This window comes from Carcharodon carcharias, chromosome 17 (assembly GCF_017639515.1).
Source record: "Carcharodon carcharias isolate sCarCar2 chromosome 17, sCarCar2.pri, whole genome shotgun sequence".
NCBI lineage: Eukaryota > Metazoa > Chordata > Chondrichthyes > Lamniformes > Lamnidae > Carcharodon > Carcharodon carcharias.
Genome location: NC_054483.1, coordinates 86,410,125 through 86,427,625, shown reverse-complemented (window position 1 = coordinate 86,427,625; position 17,501 = coordinate 86,410,125). Strand labels below are relative to the sequence as shown.

The 17,501-nt window shown below is 39.5% G+C and overlaps 1 protein-coding gene across 2 annotated transcripts in view; it reads right to left on the bottom strand.

Moving 5' to 3' along the window:
- mgmt (O-6-methylguanine-DNA methyltransferase) overlaps nt 1–17,501 on the bottom strand; it is a 476,635-nt gene that overhangs the window by 179,220 nt on the left and 279,914 nt on the right. For both annotated transcript variants that reach the window (XM_041209841.1, XM_041209840.1), the window contains one exon: nt 2,118–2,278. In XM_041209841.1, the coding sequence (XP_041065775.1) occupies nt 2,118–2,278 (161 nt within the window). The remainder of the gene's footprint in view (nt 1–2,117; nt 2,279–17,501) is intronic.

Sequence of the window (17,501 nt, the reverse complement as noted above, 5' to 3'; positions counted from 1 at the left end):
TTTCTTGGAATCTTTTATATTCACCTGATAGAGCAGACAGTGCCTCAGTTTAACATCGCACTCCAAAAATGGAACTGTTCAGAGTGCAGCATTCCCTCAGTACTATACTTACGTTTATCCATCTCTTTGTGTTAATTATAAAGCCTATAAGTTAAACAGATGTTTAGTAAAGATAGATAGCTGCTTCTGCAGTTAACACACAGGGAATTATTTATGTTGCTGCAATGATTAAGGAAGCCATTTTTTACATATTTTCCAGGAAACATTTAGCTGGTTTTGGGGAGATCTTTTACAAATCATTTTCAACCTTCTGTAACTGAAGAGACGCACACCTCATCCAGTTCTCCATGTCAATATATACGCTTGCAACAGGGTAATATCTGACTCAACATTAATCATGCTACAGTAAATTATTCCTACCATATCATTTGTGAGAGTAAGAAGAATATGCACTGTTTTATAAAGAACACATACCATTGTAAGGAAAAATATATTATTCTACTGCAACGGTAAAGTATGTCCCTTTAAGGCAATGAGGTCTAATTGCTATTAACTAAATGCTGAGTGAGATCTATGGTTTAATTTCTGTTGACCTTAAAGTCACAATTCTGGCTTTTTCTTAAGATTTTCGAAAGTAAGTCAGAGACTACAGTACTATTGGTCCTTGTATCAAATTAATGCCTTTATGCCGAATTTCAACCCCAACAGTTTTGGAGGGGTTGTTGGACTAGAAGAGGTTAGAGACAGGGAGGAGTGAGGTCATAAAGGGGTTTAAAATCAAAGATGCAAATTTTTAATTTAAGGATTTGGGTGACTGTAAGCCAATGGAAGTCTATGAGGACATGTGAGTGGAACTTGGGCTAGGGTTTTCTAGTCCCGTCGTGGGTGGGACCCGTCGCAGGCGAGGCGGCACCCCAGCCAGAAGTCCATTGACTTGTGGTCGGACTGGAAGATCCAGGTGGCAGGCGGGTGCATAAAATCCCACCCTTGGTGTATAATAGAATATGACCAGTAGCATTTTAGTTAAGCTGGCGTTTAGAGGGTGAAGGATGGGAAGATGACCACTTTTAGCTAAATATATTGCAGCTCTCCTAAGACTGGAGAGACAAGCAGTCTGAAAACGCAGCGACAGTGGAAGGACAGAGAGAGTTGGCGGACGAGTGGGGTTTATGAAAGCTGTGCCATGCTGGCAAATAATGTTGCCAAGGGACAGCATACAAGATGCGTAAAAGGGGGATAAATCCTTTGGGGACTCTTGAGATAAGAGTGTAGGGAGAGCAGTGTGGAAGACAAGCCATTGCTAGTATTACTTAGGCTATTATTGGACATGCATGAGTGAAATCCAGCAAGGGCCATTCCACTGAGCTGGACAATGGACAAGAGGTATTGGAGGAGGATGATGAGGTCACCTGGATAAAACTTTCAGAGAGGCTGAAAAGATGGTGGAAGGATAATGTACCTTGGGTAATCTCTCTCCCCTTCTTTGCAAATGAAATCACTTCCACATCAGTGACATAAATGGGGTCAGTAGGTTGTGAACAGCACTATGTATACACAGTGTCAACAGAGCACAGTCTTATGATACTATATGAAAAGGGAATACTGATCAAAAGTACCTGTTCCTAGGTTGCCTATAATGAACAATTGTGAAACATAAATCCAGGTAACAAGTGGTGACTAAGAAACTCTAACAAAGTGTTTCTTTTACAGCACTAGGATTATGTGACAATTCAGCAGAATATATTTTCTTTTTAAGGAACACTCAGATATTGGCAAAAGGACAATACAGGTCAACAATAAGCTCATTGAAAACTTTACAGCTATTCAGATGTGCTTACATTCAGACCTTTCAGTCTGCATATGTCAGGGGTGGAACTGCATCATTTTCAGCTCTCTTGCCAAAATATCTGTAACTCTGTGCCAAAACTAACAGAACCACTTGGAACAGTTCAAGAACCTTATCGTTCCTAAATACCCAATGTTGTGTGCCGTGTCTCAAATTCACACAGGATAAAATGCTCCATTATATTGATTTCAATAAAACAGGAATGTAATGCAAGTCAAGATCATGCAAAGTCAAAATATTATTATATAAACACAACTAGACTGCAACAGACCTTGTTGAAAAATGGGATGGTGAAAGGCAGGGAGAGGAAGTTTTTCTGTTGTCCAAGGTTCAGAGAAATAGGCCTGAAGCCAGGTCATACAGTATTTCACTGGTGCTGTCATTTCCTCTTGGCTTTCACATACCTCACAAGTAAATGAGGCCGCTCTTGTCCTGCGGAATTAAGCGATAACATTTGTTCAGCAAGTTTGGCATTTGTGAACTTTAAAATGGTTTCAACTGCATGGAAACAATCTTTTGTTAGTTTTCAATTTGACAACCAAATCTGAAGAGCAGTCTTCAAAATTGCAGATGAATAATAGTTCCCTAATGATTAAAAAAACAATTACAACATACCGAGCATTCTAGTGAAAATTGATTCAAATGCTTGCTGCCTTATATTTTCTCTTAATTTTTTTCTATCAATGAACCCTGAGAGATTTGAACAGAATTCATAATTTATGAAGACCAACTTACAATACTTGACTGTTGATTAATATGAAAGTTTATTTTCTATACCGCAGCAACACTGTTTGCATTCAACATGTCAAGTTACTTGTTCAGTGAAAGATAATTATTTATAGACATAGCTCCTTGGAACCATAATAAATCATCCACATACATCTACTTCCAGGCATGGCCTCAAAATGAAGTTGGAATGAATAATTTTAACATGTTGTGAACACTATTGAATGCAGTTCTAAATATTCTAAATCTGTTTGTGATTTTCTTTTACCACTCTCATTTTGCACCAAATTCACAATTCTGGTTAAAATACTCCATTGCAATGAAGAAATACACAGATATAAATACCAGAAAAACATATTTTCTTCTGTCTGATGATGCATCCCAAATAAACGTGTTCTTCAAGAAGTTTATAATATATTTACAATTCAAGAATATTTATTACGAAAATAATCTGATCAGACAAAATGTGTTTCCTGTGATTAAGTGACACCAAAACTCATGTTTAATCAAGAAGTACAGCGACTTCCTATTGATGACATTACCTCACTAATTCCTGGCAAAATATGGGTAGAAATATTAAGATAAAAAAAATGTTGCTTACAATCACAGCTGTGGAATGTTTAAGTTGGTATCACCCCGTATGTGCTTATGATAAGCCCTACTTTAAAGCAGAGGTCAAGCTAATTTGTATCGGTGTGCTTGGAATTAATGTGAACCACTTTTATTATTTGTTCGATTTACATGGCAGCTTAACCATCATTTTCACAAAGAAGTTTTCAATTTGTATTAAATGGGCACAGTACTTGATCTTTATGTCACATCACAAGACACTGTGGGACACCATGGAGATTCTGAGTTCACTTCACTTACACCCATCTGCATGGGTGAACAACAAAATGAATTTAGATAGAATTACATTAAACCCACCTCAGGAAATGGTATGTTTTTAACTCGGATTTAATCAGAATTAAGCACCATTTACATAGTACATTTAAATTGGAATTAAGGGCTGATTTAGATCAAATTAGAATTAAAAACCTCCATGTAAACAGGGCTTTGTATCAAGCTGTGTCATGTCATTGATTAACTTAATAAATCTCAGGCAGCACAAGGCAATAAAAAGTCTATTGTTGGAGTGTTACCTGGTTTCTTCCCCCATTGTAGTCCCTCACGTTAATAAAAATAACATTTGCCCACTGTTACATTTTGGTGAATCAGAACTTTGAATTGGTCATAAATCAATACTGTTTATGCAAACTCTTAATTCTCTGCTGTGTATCTAAAATAGGAACATAAGCATTTTCAAGCTAACAGATAATATTATAGCATTCGAACTGTTAATCATGCTAATGTGCACTTGCCCTATTCATTACGGCATTATCGGAATTTTGTCAACTACAAAGAAATACAGTTGAAACAAATTTAGTTAAGGAAAAATAACAAGAGCATTTGTTTGTAATTCTTTTAGACTAGTTCTAAATCAACATTTGGTTTCAGAGACAAAAGGAATAGAATTTAACAAACCTTTAACCATCTTCTCAGAGGACATTATAGGGCAGTCAATTAATCTACTGCACCCATGTCATTCAGTTTCCTATCAGTAGCCAGTAAATAGTGCAGTAGTTCATAGGTCTGTTTTGATCCCAAGTTCAAAATCTCAGAAATTCCAGCGATTGCACAAGCATAAATTTGCTCAAGCAACCTTCCTCTAAACATGTGTATTATTGGTATACTGACTGCATACTAGGCATAGGTGAATTGTGTTGCAAATCCATTAACTTGTGCTTTATACCATTAATAAATAATTTCAACGCTTAAGTGCTGCCTTTTTTCTGTAAATTGGTTCATATAATTTTATAAATAATACAAATTCATCTGTTACCAAACATGACTGATAGTCCATGTTATCTGCATATAACACCAATTGTCGCCAATATTGTGACTTGCTGATGGAAACTGATTATGCAGCAGTTAAAAAATGTACAACTTCCTACTGGTGTCTTGTCATTGCCATTACTTGGTATCACAGCTGGAATATGTTAAAAGGTTCATTTAACAAGGAAAAAAGCATTTTGGTGAGTTAAGTATATTGACATAAGCATACTGACCAGATGTCAATGTATAATACTTAAAGAACTATTAAGTAAACAGTCACTGTAATTGTACAAAAATAGTGGAGCTCTTTTTGAAATGTATTAAATGCATTCTCTGGCACAGAAACATTTACCATATAAAATCAAAATCTAGTCACCATTACTAACATCTGTTTTTGTTTGTTAAGTAAATAATTTAAAGCCACTATTTTTTCCAACATAGCTAGTTTTAATGATCAGACTAATACTGGTGTCCTTTAAGTGTAATATCGTAAAGGTTCTGAAATCCAATGGGGGCAGTTTTGTATTCAGCACCCATTTGGAACTTGAAATTCAAGCATATGTACCTCAGGCCTCACTTGGTATGGTTAGGTTAGATAGCTGTCACTAACACCTAGGGGTTTATTAATAGGCAGAAATTAATTGTATGTAGACTGAATTAATGAGATGGAAAAACATGCATATTTCAGCTAATGCTGAGGGGAATGGCCTCTGTTGAAGCATCCTTAATGAAGTAGTCTGTCTAAAGCAATGATGTGCAGAACAGAACCCAGTGAATTAAAGTGCTCGGATGATCATGTAGGTTGCAACTACTGTAAAAACTGCTGTGAAATGTAAACACCAGACAATGGTTTTAAGCACAAAGTTGACCCCTGTTGCGCATTCTGCAGCCTGCTATCTACAGATTTATAAATAAATGATTAGATGTAAAATCTCTGGAGGATTTTTCTTTTCCACAGCAATTACAGGAGCAGATTATTACCATTCAAGTGCAGTTCCAGTTAAAGTTCATTGACTGGCAGGAATCATTCATTTCTGTCCTTATGCCTTAAGTCGCTGTGACAGGAAAACTTACAGCTAAGCATGTAGTAAACAAATTGTAACAAGACAACTTAATACAAACATATACCATGCATACTTTTGTTCTAGGGACAAAAAACAAATCTAGCAGACTAAATTAGCAAAATAAATTCATTTTTAATATAATCAGTCAACCAGGACATTCATTCTATTGTCACCTTTGTGAAGGTGTCATAATGTTATATTGTGCAATGAAGTATAAAACACTACATTTTGGACAATGTCTGACAAGTGAATACCTTGGATTTATATTGGCCAATAAGATTACAAATATGTAATGACTCTAACTAGTTTTTAATTTTAACGACAGGATGTGCATTTTATGTGATAGCCATCTCCAAGTGACTACAAGCATTCCATAATCATTTACAACCAGTAACATGCCTATCATTATGATCATGTTGAATGCTGCTTGTCTGCTGTGGTTAGAAATTACACATTCTGGAAAATGCCCTGTGCAAGTGTATGAAGTAAAATTCTCCTCCCGCCATGACACTTCCTTTGGGAACTCTACAAAAAGCTTGTATAAACAGAAAGGGGGAAGGTACTTCTCAAGCAGGAATGTTATAATGAATCCCTATTTGTGAAGGATAATTAGAAAGCCTTTTAAAAAGGATCACACATATAAGTATTTTTGTACATGTATGTATTTGTAAGTATGGACAGGAAATGCATGATATATGCACAGCAGTGGATAAATGGATATCGAAATCTTTCCACAATGAGCTGACAGTATAACCCATGACAAATGAAATTGTAAGTAGGTCATACTGTAGTTGGATCATCTTGGAATATTTTCTAAATACTATAACGGTCCTTTATATATTCTGCTTATGTGAAAATGTACCATAACTGAAACTTCCATTACTTTGATGGTGGACTGCTGGAGGGTGGAGTAGTGAGGACCTGAATAATAAGCCTCCAAGTGTAGCCATGATTATTTAGCCATTATTAGTCAATGGGCCTTCCTGGCTGTACATGCCAAGCTCCCCCTACACTCAATGCAACAAATTAGAAACAGAGTTAGATAGTTAATTACACTCCATGTGTACTTAGGCAAAATCTCAGTGCATGACGTTGGCATGCCAGTTGAGTGTTAGTAAAGAACTGACAACCCTACCAACTCTTTACCACATTAAAACATAGAGATGGTCGATTTGAATTTGACAGCTACTGGCCACAGACATACTACAGCTTTTCAAATTCCAAGCAATGGAAGACAGTTTCTCAAACTGGTCTCACATCATATGTCAAGATTTGGTTTGCCACTGCAAAGTCAGCTTTTCCAATTGGACCACCTTTACATTTCTAAAGTTAGCAACCTCAAGCTAGAGTCATTGCTGTTCATGTTTCAATAAATGCAAGAACCACATTGCTTTAAAGCAGGAGCTACTGTTCAACTAGTTTATTACATATTTGTTAGAAGAGCTTAAATTAGTTTTAGATTCTGATCAAATTCACTGCGTACCCTCTGATCTAAAGTTTTTGCCAGTTTGCTTTTTGTTCCTGGAAGTTGTTGATTAATTATTATCTCAACTGAATTAAAAATAGCCTTGTGTTGTGCTCCCTTAGTCATTTTAATAGATGGAAAATATTACAAACAGTTCAATGGACTAAAACAGCAATTCAAGTTCATTTACAAAATTGTGTAAAAATATAAAACGGAGCAAATTTGCCTAACATTAGAGTGTAAAACAACAATGATAAATATCATACATTTCATTGGATGTCCCACTATTCCTAGTGTAGTGGTTAGAATGGTCTGTTGGAATAAAACTTAAGTCCTTATCATAGAAACATAGAAAATAGAAGCAGCAGTAGGTCATTCAGCTATTTGAGCTTGCTCTGCCATTCAATATGAGCATGGCTGATCCTCTATCTCAATACCATACTCTTGCTCTCTCCCCATACCCCTCGATGCCTTTAGAGTCTAGAAATCTAGCTATTTCCTTCTTAAGTATATTCAGTGACTTGGCCTCCACAGCCTTCTGTGGTAGAGAATTCCACAGGTTCACCACCCTAACCCTCTGACTGAAGAAGTTTCTCCTCGTCTCAGTCCTAAATGGCCTACCCTGCATCAAAAGTCCTTAATGTTTGATAACAGACCAGACATCTTGTGCTCCAGGTAGAAAAAAAAATAAGTCAAATACACTTAATGCATTCATCCTAAACATATTTCAGAATGCAGCAAGAGCTAAACAGCAGTACATGATTCTCATCTTTTACAGCAGTATACCTGAAATAACCCTGATGGTCAAAGAGAGGCATGAACTGAGTTGGGATCCAATAAAGCTGTGTTTCCACCTGAAGACCAGCCTGCAGGAGTATCATCGGGGTTGGGGCACACCGCAGCATCTTTCACCTTGGCATGTGAATAAAGAGGCAGGGCTGTTGGGATGCTGTCATCAGCTAATACTCCCATTTCTTCCACTCTCCCAAGCAGATTGGACATCAGCAAAAGAGCGATGTAACCTATAAGAGGGCCTACAGGAGTGTTCCAGACTAGGATCATGTCCTGTAACACCTCAGAAAAAAACAAGAAGACTGTCCCAGCAGCATTGCAAAGGCTGATATTGTTAAGACAGCAGCCATCTGCCTGACATATGAAAATAGCCTGACCCTGGAAACCCTCATTGGGATTCCATTCTAAAGAAGTCACAATGGTTTTCCCTTTGAAAAGATCACTGTATCATGCTTCTTTGGAGGAAGAAGAGAAGCAAAACGTTCCTGAAGGCTCTACTACATAGTTTTACCAGAATTTTAAGGATAGCCATGGTGTTCTGCATGCTGTACAATCTTCCTTAAAAAGAAGGCTCCTCATGGAGATTCCAAAGCAGGAAGGGATCCAGTATGACCAGGTAGGTCAGCCAAATGTGTAGTAGCCACTTGAAACAGATGCAGAGGAAAATCTATTGACAGCTATATTTGGACCAACCTGATACAGAAGGCCATTTCTGGATCATGGCATCTGGTCATTACAGGAACAGTCCTGTAAACATCTTCCCCACAAAAAATCTTCTCACCTTGCTCTATGTACTTCAACTTTTACAAATCCCATTCAAACTTACTCAAAGTCACTTCCCACACTTGCAGAGGACAACACACAAATGTTATTGACGTTTCGAGTCCTCATGACCCTTCCACAGAACTTGAGTTCGAGTCCAAGAAACTCGAACTCAAGTTCTGTCGAAGGGTCATGAGGACTCAAAATGTCAACTCTTTTCTTCTCCGCCGATGCTGCCAGACCTGCTGAGTTTTTCCAGGTAATTCTGTTTTTGTTTTGGATTTCCAGCATCCGCAGTTTTTTTGTTTTTAACACAAATGTTATTGCTACCAATTTTTTATTGCCTACATAGCATGTGAATTTGCTTGATCATCTCATCACCACTCTTCTTGTGGCAATATATAAAATCTAAACACAACACAAATTTAACCTCCTTGGGTGCTACTAGAGATAGCTGGTTGATGAGCCTCTTGAGACTGAAGTGGTTCTTCCCTACCTGAAAAATTTGACATCATTTGCATTCAACAGTGTTCATTTGCACTCATTTTATAGCAATTGCACTCATGAGCAATCATTTAGCTATCATTTAATAATACATGTACTGTAATTGACACCAAATTCATCAATTGCCCCAAACCACTGCACTCAAACATTTGTGATTAGCAACATCACTTAAGCATCTGGACACCAAAAATGATCATAGAATTTATTTTCCATATTTCTGAATTTTGATAGCTTCAAATATCATAAAACTGAGCTACCTTAGAAAAAGCAGACCTATTTTGATGAGGTATTTTTACCTTTTTCTTCATAACCTATAACTTGTGCAGCACAACCCTGCTCACCACCGCGCCTACCCATCCCTTCCCCAGTAGTACCCACCCACCGTCCTCCCCGCAACCTCCAGATTGCAGCAGTTCTCTCCTGTCAGAGCAGTTTTCTCCCCCATTACCCCCCATCAAGTAATTTTCACTCCCCCGGCAAGAAATTTTTTTCCACAACCCCGTCCCCCTCCAACAAGCCCCGCCACCCTAGAGTAATTTTCTTCCCATCCCAAAAAAAACTTTCAAACGTCAAATTTTTCAGGTAAGGTGAGCCAACATGAGGTAGTATTAGGTCATGTGACCAAAAGCTTGGTCAAAGTGGTTAAATGGGTTTTAGAAATTCAGGGAAAACCGCCAATCCCCCAGATTGCATAGGGTCGCTTCCTCCCTCGCCCGCACCCCCCCCACCCCACTCTTTCCCTCCTCTCTGTCTCTCCCCTCCATTCCCCCAATTCCCTTATTCTCCTCACCCTTATTACCCTATTCCCCTACCCCTTCATTCCCCTCCCCTTCCCCCCTCATTCCCCTATTCCCCTCCTCCACCCTCCCCCCCACCCCCACACGCACCATCAACAACTGAAGATCTCCTTTACAGGGCTGGTGGGAAACCGAAGTCCCATTTTCCGGGACGGCCCTGTGAAAATCTGAAGTCAGAGCAGGAGCAAGGCCATGGCAATGAGGTATTGAGGAAGTTGGAGGCCCAGAGAGTGTTCAGGAAGCCTCAAGGCCTGTGAGGTTGATGACGCAAAAAGCCTGGGAGGGCGGCGAGGCCAAAAGGCATGGAGACTGGAGGGAGGGGAAAGTTGGGAGGGAAGTGTAGAGGGAAGGAGGGAAAGTTTGGAGTAGGGTAGAGGCTGGAGAGAGGGGAAGGGGTTGGAGGGAGGGAAAAAGAGCAGTTTGGAGACTGGAGGAGAGAGTTTAGACCCTGAGACTGGAGGCGGGTGTGATGGGGAAGAGTTTAGACCTTGAGACTTGGGGTGGGAGGGGGAGATTTTAGACCCTGAGGCCTGGGGAGTGGGTGGTTGAAAAGTATAGACTGAGACGAAAATGAATTCTGAACTGATGGGGATCAGGTGGCGCTCTCAAGTATGTACTGTATAACGGAACAATATTTTCTGGACTAAGTTAAAAACTGAAAAATTCATATATTATTTAAGTAGTTCATTTCCTTGCATTTTTCAATTTGATAGCTTTGAGCATGTTGGATAGCTTTGAGTACGCATGGATATAGCTTTGAGTGCACTATCAAATTTGATATCAAATTCATTCCAAATTGGAACTATTGATGTCAAATTGTAATTGGGAACATTGAGTACATTTGAAAGCAAAAATGATGTTAAAATTTTCAGGTAGGGTTCGTTGTTTGAGCTTTCAGATAAGGCTTGCTGCTGTACCTCTTGTGTTTTAAATAGCTACCTAGCTCTGCCTCCTCTCCGCCACGTGTAAAGATGTCTAGGTTAGTTGGAATGAGGATGGGTATGTGTTGCGATCTTGAGTGACAATAATATTGTATTAGTGCATTATTATAATGCAATTATAATTCCAGACACTGGGCCTTATTTTAATTCATTCAAGACCTGTCCACTTGCATAACAGTTAAAATTGGGCCCAGTACTGTCTCTCTCCGTGCTCACTGACTGCTTGGACAGTGGATCTAATGTTATCAATTAGGTCAAAGGAGCCCAGGAAATCCTTCTCTATGTCTAATTTCCTATTTTGTTCAGTAATAATCCAAAATTTAGGCCTTCCTTTTACCGATTTGGAAATCACTGGATACATCTTCCACTATTAAGCTCTAACAGGCTTTTACAATTTGGAAACCGCTATTAGATCTCCTCTTAATGTTCTCTGTTCCAGTGAAGATACCTTGATTTTTCAGTCGTACTTCATAATTGTAATTTTGCATTCAAGCAGTTATTTGTGAATCATCAGCATATTCTTGCCACTGTATGGGATGCACAGAACTGCTTAAAGTTCTAACTATGGCCTAAGCAATGTCTTGCACAACATGTCTTATTGTTAGATTCAAAATCCCTTTATGTATCAATGCAGATTCATATTTGCCTTTTTGTATTATTTGAGATATAGATGACTCTGACAAGGCTGTATTCATCTTCTATTCCTAGATTGCCTGAGAAGATGGTGGCAGATCTTCTTGAACTATTGCACTTCTTATACTGATGGTACTCCCAAAATGATGTCAGGAAGAGAATTCGAAGAACTCAATGACAATGATTAAGTAATGATAATATGTGCAAAAAATAGGATGATGTGTAACTTGGAGGGAAATTTGGAGTTCATGAGATTCCCACTATTTTACTGCACTTGTCTTTCTTGGTGCAGGGCTCAAAATAGTATAGAAGAAGGCTTGGTAAATTGCTTCAGCTAATTCTGTACAAAGTACATACTGCAGCCACAACACATTAGTGGTAGAAAAAAAAATGGCTATCAAGTTCAATAGCAGGGGCACTGATCAAGTGGACAGCTTTGTTCTGCATAATTTTGGCTTCTCAAGTGTTGTGGCAGCATGCAGGTGAATTGTTAAAATTCTGTTATATTTTTGACTTAAATCTTGTAGGTGGTGGGGAGGTATTGAGGGACCAGGAGTTAAGTCACGCATTGCAGAGAATCAAGCTTTACACTGCTCCAGTAGCCACCTTGTTGATATGGTAAGGCCAGTTAAGCTTCTGGTCAGTGGTGTACCCAGGATGCATTAGACAACCCATGCAGTACTCTCTCCACTTCTGCAGTCATAAAAATAGGTTTGAAAGCCTGCATTATTTACCTGCAAATATATTGTATTTTCCTTCATGTCAAGCTTACAAGTATCATGTGGGCAGGCTTGGCGATGGTGTTACCATTGAAAGTTGGAAGCCTCTTCGGGTTGGGGATGGCCAGTGTCTGGCAGTAATGAGACACTACTGTTAACTGATATTTTTCAGCCCAAGCTGCCTACATCTGCTGTTGTAGGCTGGTAGGGGATGCTTTATGATCTGAGGAGGAATTATGAATAGAGCTGAACACTACAGAATCGGCAGGGAACCAGTCTACTTCTCACCTTATGACAGATGGAAAGCCATTAATAAAGCTCTTGTATCAATGAGGCGATGTTGATTGGCTTCCAGCAAACTTGACTACCTTGCCTTATGCCAGGCACGATTCCAGCTAACGGGAAGAATTTTTCTCTCAATTCCCACTGACTTCAGTTTTGCTCGGGCTCGTTGCTACCATAATTGGTTCAACGATGCTTTGATGTCAAGGACAGTTACTCTTGCCTCTTTTCTGGTATTAAGCTCTCTTGTCCAGACGTGGGTTGAGCCTGTGACAAGGTCTGGAGCCAAGTGGTTTTGGTCAAACATAAGCTACACCAGTGAATAAATTTTGTTGTTTGATAGCATTATTGTGGGCTCACTTCCATTATTTTCGAAATGATCAGGAAGATGCTGATAGATTTGCCCTACGTTTTATGAATAAGGCACACCTGGTCAATTTCCTGCTGCATTAACATTCCAGGAACACCTGCAGTGATTGAGAAATGGACAGACTTTCTCAGCTTGTAAAGAGCTTGGTTTGACCATCAGCACCAACAGGACAAATGTCATGGTCCAGGATGTTGCCACACCGCCATCTATCAGCACTGACAATGTATTGCTGGAGGTCGTTGATAGGTTTACATTTCTAGGCTTCACAATCACCAACGATCATTACTTGATGCTGAAATCACATGCATGGCAAAAGCTGCAGCTTTGTCCAAGCATAGAAAGAGAATGTGAAACAACAGCAACCTGACTGAGAACATCAAACTGCGAGTTTACCAAGCCTGCATCCTCAGTGCACTCCTCTACAGTGGTGAGACCTGGTCAACATGCACTAGGCAGAAGAAAAGGCTGAATAGTTTCCACTTCGTTGTCTCAGATCTATCCTTAGCAACTCTTGGCAGGACAAGGTCACCAACTCAGTAGTCCTGGAGCATGCTAATTCCATCAGCATACATTCATTGCTAAGCAATGTCATTGCTGGCTCAGCTACATTGACTGGATAGAATATGGCCATATACCCAAAGAATTTCTGTACAGTGAATTGACCACTGGGTCATGACCTCCTGGACATCCATACCTCTGCTACAAGGACCCCTGCAAGCAAGATATGAAGATGAACCAATTATGGCAGCAAAGAGCCTGAACAAAACTGAAGTCAATGGAAGTCGAGGGAAAAATTCTCTCCATTAACTGGAGTTATGCCTGACAGAAGGCAAGATCAAGTTTACTGGAGGCCAAACAACATCGTCTCACTGATACAGGATCTTTATCAATGGCCTTCCCTCTGTCATAAGGTGAGAAGTAGACCGGTTCCCTGCTGATTCTGATCTGTTTTCTGATTCCGAAACTTTTCTTTCATTGTTCACAACCCTTTAACTTTTGTTCTTGTTGTAATTTTCTATTCCCATTAACAGTGTGTTTCATGGTTACATTAAATCTGCACCTGGAGCTACAATTAATTTGGATAATGAACAGAACACAGACAGGTCATGTGCAAATAGTACATTTCACTGTACAGTGATGTTTATACCCAATTGAAACCACTTAGAAGTAAATTGCTGCCACTTTGGAGGTATATACTAATTTATCAAAAAGTTCTTTAAGAACTTAATTGAATGAAGAAAGTGGATTTTTACTTCCTTTACTGGGTGGCACATCCAGCAGTACCAATGAGACTTGGCCAATTTCAAATTAGCACAGCCAAGTAGTTGGCAGGAAGCAGCTATCTGTTGTTAAAATTGGGTGAATTGAAGGCCATTGCCAGGGACCTGAGGAAACAGGCACCAGCACAAGGGAAGTGGATCAGGGGGGTTAGGCAGACTGGGCATGGAAATTATTATTATTCATTCATGGGATGTTGGCTTCGCTGGCTAAGCCAGCATTTATTACCCATCCCTAATTGCCATTGAGAAGGTGGTATTGAGCTGTTTTCTTGAACCGCTGCAGTCCATGTGGTGTAGGTGCATCTTCAGTGCTTTAATGAGTGAGTTCCAGGATTTTGAACCAGTGACAATGAAGGAATGGTGACATATTTCCAAGTCAGGATGGAGAGTGGCTTGGAAGGGAACCTCCAGTTGGTGTCTGCTGCCCTTGTCCTCTAGAAGATTTTGGCCATGGGTTTGAAAGGTGCTGTCTAAGGAGGCTCGGTGAGTTCCTACAATGCATCTTGTATAAGGTACACATTCTGCCACTGTGGGTCAGTGGTGGAGGGAGTGAATGTTTGTGGATGGGGTGCCAATCAAGCGGGCTGCTTTGTCCTGGATAGTGTCAAGTTTCTTGAGTGGTTGGAGCTGTACTCATCCAGGCAAGTGGAGAGTATTCCATCACATTCCTGACTTATGCCTTACAGATGGTGGATAGGCTTTGGGGAGTCAGGAGGCGAGTTACACACCGCAGGATACTGAGCCTCTGGCTTGCTCTTGTAACCACAGTAATTATATGGTTAGTCTAGTTCAGTTTCTGGTCAATGGTAACCCCCAGGATGTTGATAGTGGGGGATTCAGTGATGGTAATGCCACTGAATATCAAGGGGCAATGGTTAGATTCTCTCTTGTTGGAGATAGTCATTGCCTGATACTTGTGTGGTGTGAATGTTACTTGCCACTTGTCAGCCCAAGCCTGGATATTGTCCCCAGGTCCTGCTGCATTTGGACATGGACTGCTTCAGTATTTGAGGAATCACAAACGGTGCTGAACATTGTGCAATCATCAGTGAACATCCCCACTTCTACTTTATGATGGAAGGAAGGTCATTGATGAAGCAGCTGATGATGGTTGGGCCTAGGACACTACCATGAGGAACTCCTGTAATGATGTCCTTGAATTCAGATGATTGATATCCAACAAGCAAAACCACCTTCCTTTCCTCTAGGTATGGCTCCAAGAAAGCACACCAGGAGCACTCCTGCAAGGGAACTTCGATAAATTTTATCTTAATAGTGCTCTTCTGGCCCTCAATACGGCTCCCAGAAGCTTTGTTCCAATGGGAAACCACCACAATATCCGAATGAAGCCTCAGGTTAAAATAATAGTTGGCCCTTTCATTGCCATTAGAGCTCGAAAGATCCTGTCATTTTCTGACAGGTGTCCTTGCCTCCTGCAATTTCAAATTGCACTTGTCCAGATTGGAGTAAAACGCAGTGTGTAAGCACCCCATTCCATTTAACTGCCACCCTGCTTGATTTTGCTGCTAAATCCGGCCCCATGAAAATGTTTTACAGACAAGATTAGTTGGCCCATTTTACTTGTGTTAGATGTCCAAGTCATCCACTAACCCTCCATTTGCTCAAAATTTTCTAATCCAAACATTTAATCAACTCCTTTTCAAAAACTATTATGGATTCTGCTTCCACCGTTGGGCCTTATCAGGCACTCCATTTCCTAATGATCCTCCGGGGGAAAAAAAAAATCTCCTAATCCTTGCTTTTATCATTTTGGTAATGATCATTACTTGATGTCATTAGTTACCAACTCACTTAACACAGTAAATATTAATTTCCTTATTTACCATAATATCCAGCAACTCTATCAAATGTCCTCTTAATCTTCTCTGTTGAAAAAAGCCACCCTTCCTCAAGAATCACCTCAACAAGATAGGATTAATTGATAACTTCATAGTGAAAGTCCCACCTAGGTAGCAGCAATCAAAATATCAAATTTTACATTCATTTTGAGGGAGAAACAAGTGTGTCCAAGACTAGTATTTTGAGGCGAGTTGTGGGCAGGAGAGCAGAGCTAGCCAAAGTGACCTGGAAAATGAGGTTAAGGAACAGGTGAATAGAGCTTCAGTGGCAGACATTTAAAGGGATATTTCAGAATAGGCAGAATAGATACATTCCAATGAGAAAGAAAAATTCCAAGTACAGGGCCCACCATCCATGGTTAACCAAAAAAGTTAAAGACTGTATCAAACTCATGGAAAAAGCATATAATTACGCAAAGTCAGAATATTGGGAGGAATATAAAGAACAGCAAAGAATGACAAAAAGATTAATAAGGAGGAAAGAATTAGAGTATGAGAGAAAGCTGGCTAGTAATATGAAGACGAGTAGTAAAAGTTTCTATAGATATTTAAATGAGAAAAGAGTTAACAAAGTGAGTGTTGGTCTTATCAATTCTAAGGAATTGATAACGGAAAGTAGGGAGATGGCGGATGAATTAAACAGGTATTTTGCTTCTGTCTTCACAATAGAAGACACAAGTAACCTTCCAGAAATAGCTGTAAATTAAGAAATGGAAGGAAAGGAGGAACTCAGGAAAATTACAATCACCAGGAAAGTGGTACTGAGCAAATTGTTTGGGCTGTGGGCTGACAAATCCCCATGTCTGGATGGACTTCACCCTAAGGTCTTGAAATAAGTGACTAGTGAGATAGTTGATGCATTGGTTTTAATTTTCCAAAATTCCCTAGATTTGGGAAGGTTCCATTTGAAAAATAGCAAATGTAACTCCTTTATTCAAAAAAGGAGGGAGACAGAAAGCAGGAAACTACAGGCCAGTTAGCCTAACATCTGTCATAGGAAAAATATTAGAAGCTATAATAATTAAAGATGTCATAGCAGTGCACTTAGAAAAATTCAAGGCAATCAGGCAGCGTCAACATGGTTTTGTGTAAGGGGGATCATGTTAAACTAATTTTTTGGAGCTTTTTGAAGGAGTCACATGAGCTATGGATAAAAGGTAGATGTACTGTACTTAGATTTCCAGAAGGCATTTGATAAAGTGCCACATCAAAGGTTATTGCGGAAAATAAAAGCTCATGGTGTAGAGGGTAACATATTGACATGGATAGCAGATTGGCTCGCTAACAGGAAATAGAGAGTAGGCATAAATGGATCTTTTTCTAGTTGGCAGGATGTGACAGGGATGCCACAGGGATCAGTGCTGGGGCCTCAACTTTTTACAATTTATATAAGTGACTTGGATGAAGGGACCAAAGAAATGGTTGCTAAATTTGATGATGACACAAAGATAGATAGGAAAGTAAATTGTGAAGAGGACATAAGGAGGCTACAAAATGACACAGATAGGTTAGGTGAGTGGGTGAAGATCTGGCAAATGGAGTATTATGTGGGCAAATGTGAATTTGTTCATTTTGGCAGGAAGAAT